The sequence below is a fragment of the Eublepharis macularius genome, chromosome 8 (genome assembly GCF_028583425.1).
Source record: "Eublepharis macularius isolate TG4126 chromosome 8, MPM_Emac_v1.0, whole genome shotgun sequence".
NCBI classification, from domain to species: Eukaryota; Metazoa; Chordata; class Lepidosauria; order Squamata; family Eublepharidae; genus Eublepharis; species Eublepharis macularius.
Window position 1 is genome coordinate 103,776,048 of NC_072797.1, and position 16,163 is coordinate 103,792,210.

The following is a 16,163-nucleotide window of genomic DNA, read 5'->3' on the forward strand; positions in this document are numbered from 1 at the left end:
AGTCTGATCTCCACTAGAAGCCCTGCTAGACGAAAGCTGGATATGACCCTGCCCACTTTCTAAAAACACTTAATGGGTGCAGAGAAGATGTTGGTGGGCACTGTGGCACTAATGAGTACCATGTTGGGGCACCCTGAGATTGAACATACTGAGCCTTACAAAAGTGGTCATAGCCTTCTATGGGGTGCCCCCTCACCCATCTGGCATGAAGTTTCAGACTGGGTTGTCATCAGTATGAGGATGACACCCAGTTGGATTTGTTGATGGACGGCTGGCCTGGCTCTGACCCAGCTCTGGTAAGAGCTCTGGAGGCTGTGTCTGGCTGGGTGAAACAGAGTCGACTGAAGTTGAATCCGGCAATGACATAGGTCTTGCACATGGGTCATGGGCCGTTGGATTTGTTGCTATGGCTTCTGGTCTTCGATGGGACACCACTTGTGCCTGCTTCAGTGGTCAGGAGTCTGGGAGTGATTCTGGATGCCTCCTTGTCAGTGGAGGCCTAGGTTTCAGCAGTTGCTCAGCCTGCTTTTTTTCTCCTCTTTGGCAGGCCAGGTAACTCGCCCCCTATCTCTCAACCCAGGACTTACTGTAACTCACTCTACGCAGGGCTTCCCTTGGATTTGACCCAGAAATTACCGTGGGTCCAGAATGCTGCTGCACGTGTCCTTACTGGTGTTCTGTATAGGATGCATATTACTCCCATCTTGCAGCAGCTGCACTGGCTTCCTGTGTAGTTCCAGATAAAATTCAGGGTGTTGGTGTTGGCCTTTAAAGCCCTTAGCGGACAGGGACCGGCATACCTACAGGACCACCTCTCATCATATGTGCCCTGGAGAGCACTGAGATCAGCCAGCAAACATCTACTGGTGGTCCTGGGTCCCAAGGAGGCGAGACTGTCCTCAGCCAGAGCCAGGGCCTTCTCAGTCCTGGCTCCAACCTGGTGGAACTCTCTAACAGGATATGTAGGCCCACCAGGATCTTTTGTCATTCTGATGGGCCTGCAAGACTGAGATGTTCTGCCAGGCATATTGTTGAGGCAAACCGGCAGTCACCTGGAAGCCTCCCAACTGGCCTCCTGGCAGAGGGGTTGTGTGACCATCTGGCCTCCCATACGAGTTATAGTTGATCATCCGCCCCCAGATGCATTATAGCCTGATGGAAAGGCCTGTTCCCCTTTTTTACCCACCCCTCTGTCTTTTACTGGTAGGAGTTGGGCTGCAAGGCCACTGTCTGTGGGCGTGTTAATGGGATTTTTGCTGTTTTTTATCAATGTTTTAAATGTAACTTAAGTTTTTACTGTTGTAACCTGCCCTGAGCCTGCTTGTGGGAAGGGTGGGATAGAAATCCAATAAATAATAATACAGTAATAAATCATCAGGATAAAACAGGAGTCCAGTGGCACCTGGAAGACTACCAAAATGTATTCCAGCATTTTGGTAGCCTTTCAGGTGCCACTGGACTCCTGTTTTATTGTTCTGCTACAGACTAACATCCCATCTGGAGTTATCATTCTGTTAGCCTTCTCACCAGTTGCATTTGATGAATAGCACTCTTGGCCACCATAACAGCTTGAAGATCTTTTTGGAAGCAGAAGCTGGATGTTCTCTGCGAATTTCAAGCCAGTGCCAAATGTTGCTTGGAACTGAATTGTAGAAAGAGGCAGCAGACTGGAAACCTGATGCCGCGGATCCAGTGCTTGGAGGAGGCAGTTGCTTTCCCATTTACTTATTTATAATATGTCTTTTGCCATGGCTCAAAGTGGCTTACAATCCAAATTTAAAATGTGCAAAATACAGTAAAACCCCAAATACCTCCTCACCGAAATGTCTGCAGCTTTTAACCACATTAAAGCTCATAGCAAATAAAGAGCAAGATTCAGGTCCGTAGCACCTTAGAGACCAGTTAGATTTCTAAAATGGCCTTTAAGTGCCTCCTAAAAAATTCTACAGCTGGCAGCGAATGTAGGTGTTTTAAAATAGGCATAATGTGTTCCCATCGGTTAGCCTGTGACAATGATCAGGCTGCTGCATTCTAAACTAGTTGCCGTTTCAGGGTTGTCTTCATTTGCAGTCCAAGATAGAGTGCATTACAATACTCCAATGCAGTGTTACGAATGCTGGATTAGTTGGTCCTGTTGACTGAGTCTCAGAAAAGAGAGATGCTGCATCAAATGGAGCCATACCAACCTTCTTTTTCAGTTGCAAGGCTGGGTCCGTGGCCGCCCCCAAACTCTTAACCTGCTCTGCAAGTGCCAGCTCTGCTCCGTCCACCACTGGTGGATCCAGTCTTGTCCTTATTTCATTAAAGTGGTTCTTTCACTTGCATAGAATGCATTCAAATAAAAGTTGGGTAGAATTCATAAAAGGTAACAGAATTGTATGGCTTGGGTTTTGTCTATTGCAGGTTAAAGTCCATAGTTAATGAATTTTGGTGGCAACTTTTTATCAAAGTATCCAAACAAGACCACAATGAATGAAGATTGCCAGAGTTCAAGAATTAAACTTAATTGTCGGTAGTGTAGGCTATTTTTGATGGCATCATGAGAGCCTTGTAACATTATCAGCATGCTTGGAGGGTGAAATTCAAGAAGATCTTTTGTATGTTAATGTCAGAATGATGGTACCCCACAGTATTGTTTTACTTTTTCTGCTGGCATAAGTTAGCTAGTGAGTGTAAATATTTAAAGACTGCCAAATGGTAAAGAATACATTCTAGGAACAGACAGTGTTAACTTTCATTTTATACTTAGTGTTCCATATGCACTAAAATTAAGTATGTTGGATTAAAAAAGAGAATGGATCTGTAATATTTCTGTTTTGCAACTGAAGAGTAAAAATATTACTATGTGTAACAGCTTGTGAAATAGGCTAGCAAGTACATGCTTTCCTTGTACATCTATCTCCTTAATTGAAAAACAGGAAATTATGCGTGGAAAGAAATCTGAAACCTGTCAATTTCCCCCCTCTAATCTTTCTGCTTTGAGAAGTTTAGTCAGTATTAAATTACTGAAATTGAACTAATGCTAACTGCTTAACAAGCTGCTTTCTAATTTGTGGGCAGTTTCTTTTCTACTCTATTTTTGTAGGTCCTAAATTTATATATTAAAAGTCTTGATCTTATATTCAAGTCTCAGTACAGTCACAGTCATGGAAAATCCTGGGTTTTTCTTGGGGGTGTGAGTGATATTTTTTGGAAAATTTTTAACATGCTTGTCATTTTGTCGAACCTGTATTCTTCCACTGTAAGAACATAAATATTATGCGTAACTTATATAGCAGATTGACTTATACTGTGTAGTATGTTTATGAATTTTAATTGTACAAATGCCTTTCAACGAGTAATTCTAAATATTCCCCCTGCTCAAGATGGTGCTGCAAACTGCTGCACCATAATGTACATAAATACATGCTATCCAGTGTTTCACAGATGAAAATAGGGATAGTCCATGCACAAAGACTTGGCAAAGACTGGAGTGGTGTCTGGCAGGTGTAGCAGATAACTTGGTAGATAGTTGTGAGTCGGGCTGGGGAGAACAGAACTCAGATGAAAACATTAATACGTGCAGAACAATAACTGCCTGACAACTAAGCCACTAAAAACAAGTCAGATATATAATTAATATAGACACACACAATATATCAAGTTGAATCTGACAGTCTATTTCTGTGATGCAAAGTCACTTGCTGTGTGAGGGTGAGTTTCACCAACTGCCTTGTTGCTGCATACTTGAACATTATACCCAATGTTATTGCAGGGAGTTATGAAAACGATGAGGCGTGAGAGTTCTGTGGTATGAGGGAGCTTAGCTCTCTGATAATAGGATCTAACACTTGATCAAGAAATGCAGCATGTATATCACATACCAGGCACTTTAGAATGAATTGTTTCATTTCCCAGTTAAGGAACACTGGAGCACAATTAAAGGTGCCTAACCCAAGGCTATTTATTGAGCTAACCCATGATAAGAGAATTGTATTAATACGACACATCTTCTCCTTAATTGTCACATCCACTCTGTTTTATTCTTGGGGAGCAATGTAGTTTGGAATAGTTTTCACAGATCCCCTAGTGCATCTTTCTCAAAGAATGCATGTAAACGTACACGCCAATTTCATAGATAAGTTTCATTTTACAAGTATCAAAAAACTGGCCTTATCTAGTCTGTTTCTTGGCTTTTCTAAATCTTTGGTTCAGGCTTTTGGGCCTATTCAGGGTCCAGGAAGAGAAATCTTTGGAAGCTGGGTGTGCTTTGAGCTAGCAGGTCTCAGAGAGATGATGAAATGCAGGTGTGAGTGAGATCATGGGATCAAAGGGCTTGAAGGGCATGGACCAGGATGGGAGGCTCTCTCCTGCATTTCATCCAATTAATGGAAAGAACAATGGAAGGGGCAAGTTGCTCTGATTGCAAAAATGTCCCAGCTGCAGAGATATGTGATCACATGTCCTATTAACAACCCTAATTGGTCAAACAGTATCAGGCCATGCTGTAGGCAGCCTGGCATAAAGGAAAGGTCTTCATTCTGTTCTGTGCACTGTTTGTTGTTTGTGGATACTAGTTGCTTAAATGCCACCTTAAGCTTTGGGACCTTGGACCTTTGGAGTTTTGTTGGACTCTGTGGTTTGACTGAACTAGCTAACATGTGTTGGGGAACCACAAAGCCTGTGCAGTATTTTAGGATAGTTAATATAGTTTTATTATTTTCTTTCCTGTCGTGCACCCTTTTTATAATTGTAATCTTTTGCGCTCTTCTTAATAAATTTTATTAATTACTTATTTATTATTTATTAAGTACCTTGGCCTAATTTGGTTGCAGCTACCAAGTAATTGTTTGGTGGAACTCAACTTGCTAGTATCCAACCTTGTAGGAATGCAGGCTGTGGGATGGGGATGGAAAAGGAAGAAGTAAGGAGACTTGGTCAGCGGCCTTATACAGTGATGTGAAAGACATGAACTAAACAGCTTTGCCTTCCCGTTATGCTTGCAGGGTTTCTGTTTAGGATCTTGGGGTGGGCATAATGGGGAGAATGTGAAAGTGAGCAAGCACATGGCTGCCTCCTGAAAAGGTGATTTTCTGGTTGCTCTTTTCTTCTAGCAGTCGCAGAGCCCCAGTGTTCATAATTCTCTTGTAGGAGAGGCCCCACTCCTTCAGTTCAGAAGCACCAGACCATGGGGGAACTCATCAGCCAAGACAACTCAGTTCTCATGATTATCTGCATCAGTTATACAAGAGAATTTATTTCTGCCCCTGGTCCTACGTTTGCGAAGATGCTTCTAGTGAAAGATGCCAGTAAACTATTTTCCCATTCTCAACTCAGAAGTGGTTTATATGGTACTGAACAGAGATGGGGGGGGGGAGTCTATATCTTATTTGGATCTTCATGGTATCAATGACTTCATCTATCCCCAAAAGTCAGAATGATGTCTTGTTACAATCCTCCCTCTCCTGTCTTCGTGGGATGTGTTTTGCTCTGTAGATTTAAAAAACATACTTCAGATGCTGAGAACAGACTGAAACAGGGAAGTACAAGTAGGGAACACACAAGGACTAGTGGGGAGCATCTTATTTTCCCCTCCCACACTGTTTCCTCTTTTTCGTTTCTGAAAACCCCCATAGCCCTTTCTCCTTTTTCTACTTCCTTCTCTCCTTCCCATGCTACTACCTCTGCTCTCAGGATGAGGGAAGCCAGCTCCAGAAATAACTCTTAAAATTAGCTTTAGAAGTTTCCAAGTTGATACCATGTGTTTTGAGGTATTCCAGTATATGTGGCTACACAGATTAGCACTTGAAGAATACCACTTACTGGTCAACAAATGGTGGCTCTTGATCATATAGCTTACTGCAAATATAGCAGTCTATAGATTTAGCAGGCATTTATATTTAAATATCACAACATTTCATGACTCAGTTCAGATACAGCAACTACCTTTGTGTTATTGTTACAGGAAAGAGACTTGTACGGCCTTTGCTTGACTGTGACTTGGAGATTGAAGACTTCCTTGTTCACGAAAACAGTTCATTGTTTTGACTAATTCAGACATCATGATAACCTTTGGTTTGTTGAGAATGAGGAAGTCTCCAGTCTCTTAGTTCGGGGAAGGGAGGTGCATGAGCCTGAGAACTTCCAAAGCTTGTTGCTGTCATGAGAAACTCTGGTTTGATGCATCTGAATGCATCTGGTACATATTCGACTTTATGCATTAAAGTTTACTATTATGTGAATGAAGTGTATGTGTACATATGCATGACAGCAAGTATAAAAACAGTATCTTCTTCATGATGTTAGAGGAAAAATAAACTCATTACATTTATAAAACTTTGAAATAGCTCTAGCTAAGACTAATGTAAGAACTTATTTGTGTGAATATTTTGATATTTTTCAGACTGCAAATGGATATATCTTGTTTTTTAATCTGTCATCTACAAGAGACAAGTACCTTTATGAACCAATTTATCCCAAGTAAGTTTACTATAAATTTTTCCTTTCTTTTCACCATACTTGCTAAAACAGCTTGAAATAAGCTCCCATTGAAAAATGTTCTCTTGAATAAATATACAAAATTTTGGTGTATTAGTGAAAAGTTGCTGAAATGTGAAAAGCTGTTATTGGTGGGGCGGGTAACATGTAATGGGCCATTTCTTGTTCAAAGCATCTGAGAATTTCAGCAATGCTTCTTGTAGCAAACTTGTTAATGAAATTAAAAGAAATTTTATTACAGGGGTCAAAAAGCCACGTTGCTACTTGACTGAAGCTTTTGAAAAGGAATGTAGTGTCCTGGATAGTTAGGCTCTCTCATGAGAAAGAGGAAGTGGACACAAGCACTTGTCGTAACTCTCGTCGTTTTATCACCTTTAAAAATCCTGCTCTATACAAATTGCCCCAAACTTCTGGCTTCGAAGTGCTTGTGTTACCTTGTTGCTTGAATAAGGGCAAAATTTGTGGCCACCTCTGCTGAACTCCTGTGTGCCATGTTCTGCAACTCTCACTTTCTTCCATTTGTGGGTTTCTTCTTAAATTGCTACAACCAACAAATGCTGAAATACGGTTTCAGCAGGGTCAAATTGTTAATCAAGGGACTGAAGAGTCCAGTAGCACCTTTAAGACTAACCAACTTTATTGTAGCATAAGCTTTCGAGAACCACAGCTCTCTTCATCAGATGCACTTCTTGAAGGTGCTACTGAACTCTTTACTATTTTGCAACTACAGACTAACACGGCTAACCTCTGGATCTTAATCAAGGGAGAGCATAATAGTGCCTTTTCTCCAATCATTTTCCATTTAGTGCTGATTTTTTCCCATTTAGTGCTGATTTGAGCTTTTTTATTTGAATTGACTAATTCTATGTTAATTCTGTTACCACATAAGAGAGGGATTCTTTGAGGGATTGCGGTCTGTTGTGGCACAGCAACAGCACGGCAAAGTGGTGAACATGGTCCAGGCTTTTCCTTTCCTGTCCTTGTGGCAGTGTACTACCATTTTTTAAATCCTTTGTTTCATTGGCTTTAAAAAGTTAACTTCTTTGCAAGCTGTTCGCTTCTTTCCTGCTTTGGAGTAGGCATCTATCCATATGTTTATTAAAAGGATGTGTGGGAGGGAATGCAGCGTAATTAGCCTACATTAGCAAGCAAGTCATGCCGTGTAGATGATGTCATCTCTATTGATGGAATGATGTTCTATTGCATTTGCAGACAGGGTTTATAAAAAGTTATACCTGATTGTGGTATACTTTGGCTGGTGGTGCATGGAAAAACCTTCAAGGATTTGATGTGGAAAAAGTGGTTTCCTGGAGCATAACAAAGACTTTTTCATAGCAGAAGTAGCGTTGAGCCTTAAGGGATTGTTGACTTCTTTTCTAGAATATTTTATTCAATTCATTGGAGTAAAACTGAAGAATAAATAGCAGTTGATATTTGGATGGAGCCAAGACTATAGGTGGCACTGCTCCAGCTTCCTTCCAGCTCAGAGTGGATCTGGAATGTTGTCACTGCTGGCCGTAAGCCCATGCTCTGGTATGTTGCGCTCAAATGCATGTACAAAGAATGCTGTTCAATCTTCAGTCTGCATTTTATTGTGATGATGGAAAACTGATTAAAGTGTAGAAAATGAAGCCAAATAGCATTAGAAACTAATGCATAACAAAGAGGACAAATGGCAGAAGCATCTGGGAAGCAGACATACTATTTATTAAAAGGCATGGGTAAACTTATAAATAACAGTAAACTATGTGTACTCAAACATTTAAAAATAATTTTATCAAAAAAATTCACAAGGGAGTTAAATCCAAAGAGCCACGAAGGGAAGGAGAATCCCAGCTAGTGCTGTTCTGTAAAATACTTGAGAGGGACTTTGTGCAGTTCTTTAACTAATAAGTAGGTTTTATTACATTTCTCTGGCTCCCATTTTGTGGGAAAACATCTTTGGATTTAGTGTGCGTGTTTTGCACAACATGCCAGCATGAATTGTAAAATGTCCCTTCTGTGAGAGGAGCACCCTTTTGTATATGGAGGGCCACCTTTGAGTCCAGCCCATCATTTTCTGTCATGAGAAATGTGCCCTTTTGTTGCAGTAAGCGTGCAAAATCTTCAGTTTAGGACCTGATTGATATAAACATGGTGGGACTTTTGTATATTGTGGGCCTCTTTTCCTCTAGACTCTTGACATTCTTCCTCTCTCTGATTTCTTTACTGTTCAGCTCTTTGTTGCTTGTAGTTCTTTGTTCATGGGTAACCTCAACAAATCCTATTGTTTCAGTACCACCTATGTGCTGATGACTACCATCTTTTCTTCTGTCCCAGACTTCTCCCCTCCTGTCAACTGCCTGCTCGATATTTCTATTTAGATATCTCTTCTTCATTTGAAACTGAACATATCCAGGATTCAACAAGTCTACTTTCACTGCTTCTGTTCCGTATTTTGGAAAAAGTACTCAGGAGGCCCTTACTTATTTTTATTTATTTGTTATTGATGCCTTACTCACTGAGACTGAAGGCAGATTACACAGTGTAAGTCCATGCAATCAACAGCTGGTACAGTCAATAAACAATACAATAGGGTATCTTATATACTAATAGCCAAGTGAAACCCCACCCCATGGATCTTTAAACCTATAGATTGGAGCCACTTAGAAACAAAAGCAATCTTTCAGCAAGCTTGGGGGGACCCCCAGGGCTGCAGAAAAATCTGGAATTTGAAAGAAACATGAGGATTAAATACCCTTGTTATGGTCAGGACTGGTTCCAGCTCCTCCTTTCCTGACAGATAGCCAATGGGAGTGAATGGAATACTGGGCCAATGAGAGCTAGTGTCCTTTGGATGGAAAAGAAGGCTTTTGGGAGGTGCTGTAAGAAAAGAGTTTTGACTCTGCTGATGAGAGGCAGCAGAGATATTGCTGGTCGATTCCAAGTTTGTTCTGTTATATTGAAACATTCTCTGTTATCCATTCATGCCTATAGTCCATCTTGTAAATAACATCTATTTTTGTTTTGTTTTACCCTGCCTGGCTTGAAATTGTTGGCTGAGGGGAAATATCTCACACACAGGCCTCAAACACTCTGATCATGTTAAATGGGCCAAGTTTAAATGGCGGCAGCATATATTTAGGGAAAAGTAATCAGTTCCCTTTTCCCCAATAGCCCTGGGCTGTAGCTGGTTGAGAGAAGGCACCTACAGGGAACTGGCTGCCTGTCTGGTGGAACCTCAGGAAGAGAAGGGAGGACCCTGTGCGGCTATGGGACAGGGTTCTCTACCAGCTATAGTGAGGCTCGACAGGTAGCATGTGGTGACCCAGCCTTTAACTGCCTGGAAGGCCCCAAACCTGCGAAGGTGGGAAGAGAGACATTGAGTGGGGCGTAAAGGAGAAAGAGTGACAGAAGGAGTGAGGGAAGAAGAGTTAAAAGTCACAGAGAAGGAGCATGGAGTGAGTAAGAATAAGAGACAATGAATGGGGGAGATGTGAACAAGAAAAGCCAGGGGGAATGGGATTCCTTCTACCCAAGACTTCTGTGCCCCCCACTGTTGCCACAATTTAGAAAAGCAAGGGGGAGCCTGGCATAACTTCTAGCAACCCCCCCCCCCCCAATGATTCTTGTGGGTCCCCAACTTGTACGTAGCAGGAATTTGCAAAAAAGCCTTCAAATACAAGAATACATAGCAGGAATTTGAAAAGAAGCACAATTCAGATTCAGGTATATAAAGATGAAACATTGCTGCCACAAAGCATAAAGCCTATTTAATAATAGGCAAAGGACTTATAGGGGGGCAATATTTTATCTTGTATAGTACTTTGAACAATGCTAGAAGTGATGTGAACAGCTCGCTGCTTTCCTCCTCTGTAATATTTTATAGTCCATGACTTACTACCTTCTCTGAAAAGCTGCTGTTTATGGGGAGCCCTGTACTATCCATATTTAAAGGCAGAGCAAGCTGGATTTGCCGGCAACAGGAAAGGAAACAGCAGAGTCAAAACCACGCAACGCAGCAGGGCCATGAGTTCAGTTGCTTTGGCTCAAGGATGTGCTTATGTTGTTTGAAGTGGGGGAAGCACTAGATACAAGTTACTGATATGATAGGGATGATGATCAAGGGGAAGAATAACGGATGAGTAGCATGTGTAACTTTCTGCACCAAGTTTAAGGAATTGTAGTCTGGATGGCTGAGGGCAACAGCTCTGAGGTCTGGTAAGACATCCCAGGTGTGAGGAGACAGTGGAGGTCTTCCTGTGCGAAAGAGTAGAGGTGCACCTTTGAAAACCATCATTCCACATCTGTCTAAGATGAAACAAGACCCCGAGGCTTGGTCCTCTGCATGTATCATGTAACACTGAAAACCTGTGTGTGTTTTTTTAAAAAAATTGCAAGTGGTTTTGTAGAAGTAGCTTGAGACAGTTGCATTCATTCTGCAAAATCCTACACAAAATAACGCACTGTAGATCATGGGGGTGTGAGGGGAGTGTTGATAGAAAACACATGGCTGAAATTTGTAGTCCCCTGCTCCCACCTCAGGCAGGTTCAGTTCAGAGTACGGCTTAGCCAGTCTATATGAAATTTTGTTGCTGCTCAGCAACTCCCACTGTTCTGTTTTGTCATGGCAGAAATGAGGGTTAATTTGCATTTTGCTAGACTGTTATAATCAGTTATGCGTCAGCTACCTTTACTTCTTGATCAGTCCACTAGACAGTAGTGTGCTCAGATGTGGTAACTTATATCACCACAAAAGCAGGAGACATCTCTGATTTCTCTGTATGGCATTCTTGGTATAAAAAGCCCAGCAGTGTTGTGAATATGGTGCCGTTTCCCAAGCTGAGATTCTTGATTCTACTTTCTTCTCTTCTGTCCACATTGCAACGATGTTTTTTGTTTTTGTGGCAGAAGTATTACGGAATTCTCCTGTTTTTGTGAAGTATGTCATTTGGTTTATAAAATATGTAAAGAGAATGTTAATGTTCACTTTCACTACAAGGTCTCTGTGACCTGTATACTTCATGAAAGTACATTTCAGGTACTATGGTAGTACACTGACTCTTAGCCTTTTATGAATATCCTCTTTCATTTTGACACTTTTGAGAAGTGCTGTAATTTAGAATTAGGATAGACATTCAGCAACTGCTGATGTGGCAATACAGACAAAGCATTCCTTCCTGCCTCTGTCAGCAGGCGGTATTCAGAGTTTAAAGGTTAAAGCAATTGAAACACTTAGAGACTCGCGTCCCACATCTAAACACTGAAATTTTTAATCGCCTTGCATATGCCCCAGTTGCTGATGGCAGTGGTGAGAAAGCAGAAATGGATCCCGCAGAAATGTACCCCCTAGTCTGAACGCTCCAGAGGGGGGGGGGAAAACAGGGTTTCTCACCTGTAACTGTTGATCGTCGAGTCTCTTCTGTGCAGACACACATTGGGACTGCGCAGGCGCAGGCCAGCCGCGGAAAAGATTTTTCTAGCTCTAAGAGATGTGAGGGGGACGTTCGGATCCACCGCGCATGCGCGCTGGTGTTCCCGCCAATTTTGAATGCATATATATCCGAACGTCCCCGGCATTCCCTCAGTTCACCTGAGCCGCCGGAGAAACAATGGAAGAAACCAAGCACTCACAGCGGGGCAGGCGGGAGGGAATGTGTGTCTGCACAGAAGAGACTCGACGATCAACAGTTACAGGTGAGAAACCCTGTTTATCGTCTTCGTCCTTCTGTGCAGCCCCACATTGGGAGAGTAACTAGCATCTCACCAATGGGGGCGGGTGTGAGTGTCTACTTGAACAAGGACTGCAGGACAGCTGTGCCCACAGCCGAGTCACGTCGTGCATGCACATCCACAGAATAGTGCTTGATGAAAGTGTCTGCAGTGGACCATGTCGCAGCTTGGCAGACGTCCCGGAGCGGCACTCCTCGTAGGAAGGCAGCAGAAGCAGCTTGTGCTCGAGTGGAATGAGCGGTAACCAACAAGGGACACTGGACTCCAGCATGCTGATAGCAAAGTTTAATCGTAGACACAATCCAGCGAGAGATGGACTGGGCAGAAGCAGGTGAGCCCTTGCGAGGGCCAGAGTAACACACAAACAGGGCAGGAGACTTCCTGAAACATTTGGTGCGGTGCAAATAAAACAATAAAGCACGCTTTACATCCAATGTGTGTAGTGCTCGTTCCCCTGGGGATGAAGGTGTTGGAAAAAAGGAAGGGAGGAACACCTTTTGCTGTAGGTGAAACCTTGAGACTACCTTGGGCAGAAACTCCATGCTAGTGTGGAGCATGACAGTACCAGGGAAAAACTGCAGGAAGGGAGGGTCACACCGCAGGGCAGACAGCTCCCCAACACGCCTAGAGGACGTGATTGCTACCAGGAAAGCCACCTTCTGAGTGAGCAAAGGTAGGGGACAAGAAGATAGAGGCTCAAAGGGCTGGAGCATCAGCCGGGAGAGAACCAGGGAGAGACTCCATTGCGGAATGGGATGGGCCCTAGGAGGGAAGGTCTTGAACAGGCCCTTCAGGAACTGCTTGGAAAGCCAGTGAGTAAAAACTGTCTTCCCATCAATCTGCTCATGGAAGGCAGAGATTGCAGCCATGTGGACCTTAATACTGGAAAACGCAAGGCCCTGGGAGCAGAGATCCAGGAGGTAGTCCAGGATGACAGGGAGCGGGCAACTAAAGGGAGAAACCCCCTTTGGGGCCAACCACCGGGAAAAACGTGACCACTTCCTCTGGTAGGACAACCTGGTGGACGGTTTCCGGGCATTCAAGATCACCCCAAGCACCCCAGAAGAGAGGTTCATTTCCGGTTGCCCAGAAGCCAGGCAGCCAGATTCAGTACAGCCACATCGTGATGCCACACCCCGTCCCTGGTTAAGAGGTCCGGGGCGTGAGGCAGGGGGAGGCATCGCCCCTGGGACAGGGAGAGCAAAAGGGGGAACCAATCCTGGCGAGGCCACCGAGGGGCAACGAGGATACAGCGGGTTCGGTAGGCCCTGACCCTGGAAAGAACCTTGTACAGGAGCGGAAAGGGCGGGAAGGCATAAAAGAGCCCTGGGGACCAAGGTATTTGGAAGGCATCCCCTAGGGAGTGGCGGCCAATGCCGGCCCGGGAGCAGAACAGCGGGGCCTGTTTGTTGCGGGCAGTGGCGAAGAGGTCGACCAACGGCGTGCCCCACGTGCGGAAAACCTGGTCGAGGTAAACCCTGTTTAGGGACCACTCGTGCTGAGGCAGAAACACCCTGCTCAGCGCATCCGCCGAGGTGTTGAGATCCCCGGCAATGTGCACGGCTCTGGGAAGGACGTTGTTGACCATGGCCCAATTCCATAGAGTCGTTGCCTCCTTGCAGAGCTTGAGCGAGACCGTTCCCCCCTGCTTGTTGAGGTAGTAGCAGGCCGTGGTATTGTCCGACAGGACCTGAACCCTCCTGTTCCGAATGGCATCTGCAAAAGAAGCGAGGGAGTAACGGATCGCCCTAAGCTCAAGAAGGTTGATATGCATGGATGCCTCAGATGGGGACCAGATGCCCTGAGCCGAAAGCTGTCCACAGCGCCCTCCCCATCCCAAGTTGGAGGCATCGGTATAAACCGTGACCTCGGCTAGGAAGGGGCCGAAAGGACAACCTTCAGACAGGTTTCCAGGGACAGTCCACCAGGCCAGAGAGCGCAGCACCACCCTGGGGATGGAAAACCTCTGGTGCTGACCCATGGTGAGGGGGTTGTACCTCCGGACAAACCAGTTTTGCAGAGGCCTCATACGCAGGCGCGCAAAGAAAACCACCCCTGTGGTGGAGGCCATAAGGCCCAACAGAGTCTGAACCAAAAGGGCAGTCTGATACCGGCAATGCATAAAATGCCGGGCCAAAGCGGAAAGCCTGGCCAACCGGTCAGGGGGCAGGTAGGCTCTACCCAGCAGGGAATTGAAATGGACCCCAATAAACCTAATGGCCATGCCTGGGGTCAGGATAGACTTATCCCCATTAACCACCAAGCCCAGCCTAGCCAGCACGGACAAAGTGAGGGCAATATGGGCCTGGAGAGAGTCAGGCGAGGGTCCCACCAGGAGCCAGTCATCCAGGTACGGGTAGATAAAGCAACCCTGGGACCGCAGGTATGCCACTACGGTGGCCATGCACTTTGTGAACACTCTGGGTGCAGAGGCTAGTCCGAAGGGCAACACTGTATATTCATACACAGAATTCCCATACACAAACCGCAGGTATTTCCTGTGGCCCTCAAATATAGAAATGTGGAAGTAGGCATCCTTCAGGTCTAGAATGGCCAGCCAGACGCCCACTTCCAGGAGTTCCATGACTCGCGCCAGGGTCAGCATGCGAAACTTCTCAGCCTTCAAATAACCATTGAGGCCTCGAAGGTCTAAGATGGGCCGGGAACCTCCACCCTTTTTATCCACAAGGAAGTATCTGGAGTAAAAGCCCCATGGGGAAGTAGAGACATTGACCACCCGGACAGCACCTTTGGTAACCAACTCCATAACATTATTGTGTAACACAACATCACAACATGGAGAACAACGGGGAGGGAGAGAGAGAGGGGGTGCATCCGTAAACATTAACTTGTAACCATGGGCCACAATGGACAGGACCCAAGCGTCAGAAGTAACACGTTGCCAACAGGGCAAAAAAGGTCGAAGCCTGTCCAGAAACTGGGCAGCAGAGGAAGCACCCTCGGAGGCCAACGGGGGAGCGTTCAGGCGCAGTCAGAAGACCGAGGGCTTCTGCGCCGAGGTCGAAGGCTTGGGCGAAGAGGGCTGTTGCCTGCCCTTGGACCGGCCGGAGCGCCTGGAAGGGTGACGCTGCTGGGCAGAGTAGGATCGGTGACCGTAGGACTGGCCCGAGAAGAAGCGCCCTTGACGCTGCTGGTAAGGCTGGTAAGGGGTCTGGTAGGATCGGAACCGACCATAGCGATACCTCGGACCCGACGACTGGGCTGAGGGGGCGACCCCGAGGGACTTGGCCGTCTGCTGATTCTTCTTCATCAGGGAGAGGGACTCATCCGTCTTCTCCGAGAAGAGCTGGGGCCCCTCGAACGGGAAGTCCTCCACCTTCGCCTTCTTCTCTGGAGGCAGGGCCGTGGACCGGAGCCAGGCGTGCCGACGCAGGACCACCGAAGTTGCCATCGCTCGCGCTGCAGAGTCGGCGGCGTCCTTGCCAGCCGTCATTTGCTGTTTTGACAGCTTCACGGCCTCGGCTTGGAGGGCCTTAACCAGGTGGCGGCGATCCTCCGGGAGGTCGGAGAGGTAAGAAGACAGCCTCTTCCACAGGAAGAGATTATAGGATCCCATTATGGCCTGGAAGTTGGCAATACGGAATCCCAGAGACGCGGATGAGTAGAGTTTCCTGCCCACGCCATCCAGCTTCCTGCCTTCTCGGTCCGCCGGGGCCGACGAGGAACCGGAACGGAACCGAGCCTGACCCTCCTCAGCTACGATCGACGAGGGTTTCGGGTGATTGAAGAGGTACGGGCAATCATCTTGCTTTAAACGGTAGTACCGTTCCACCTTCTTTGCCGTCGCGGACAGGGACGCCGGCGCCTGCCAGAGCGCGAGAGCGTTATCAACAAAATCCTCCACAGGGGGAAACGCCACCGACGCGGGGGACCCGGAATACAGCGCCTCCAGCAGCTTACTCTTGGGCTTGGAGGTCGTGGAGGAGACGTCTATCTCCAGCGCGGCGGCCATC

The 16,163-nt window shown here is 45.7% G+C and overlaps 1 protein-coding gene across 1 annotated transcript in view; it reads left to right on the forward strand.

The window, feature by feature from the left end:
- Positions 1 to 16,163, forward strand: part of RIC1 (RIC1 homolog, RAB6A GEF complex partner 1) — an 83,965-nt gene that overhangs the window by 13,431 nt on the left and 54,371 nt on the right. Inside the window, exon 3 of the mRNA XM_054986899.1 lies at positions 6,383 to 6,459. Within this exon, the coding sequence (XP_054842874.1) occupies positions 6,383 to 6,459 (77 nt within the window). The remainder of the gene's footprint in view (positions 1 to 6,382; positions 6,460 to 16,163) is intronic.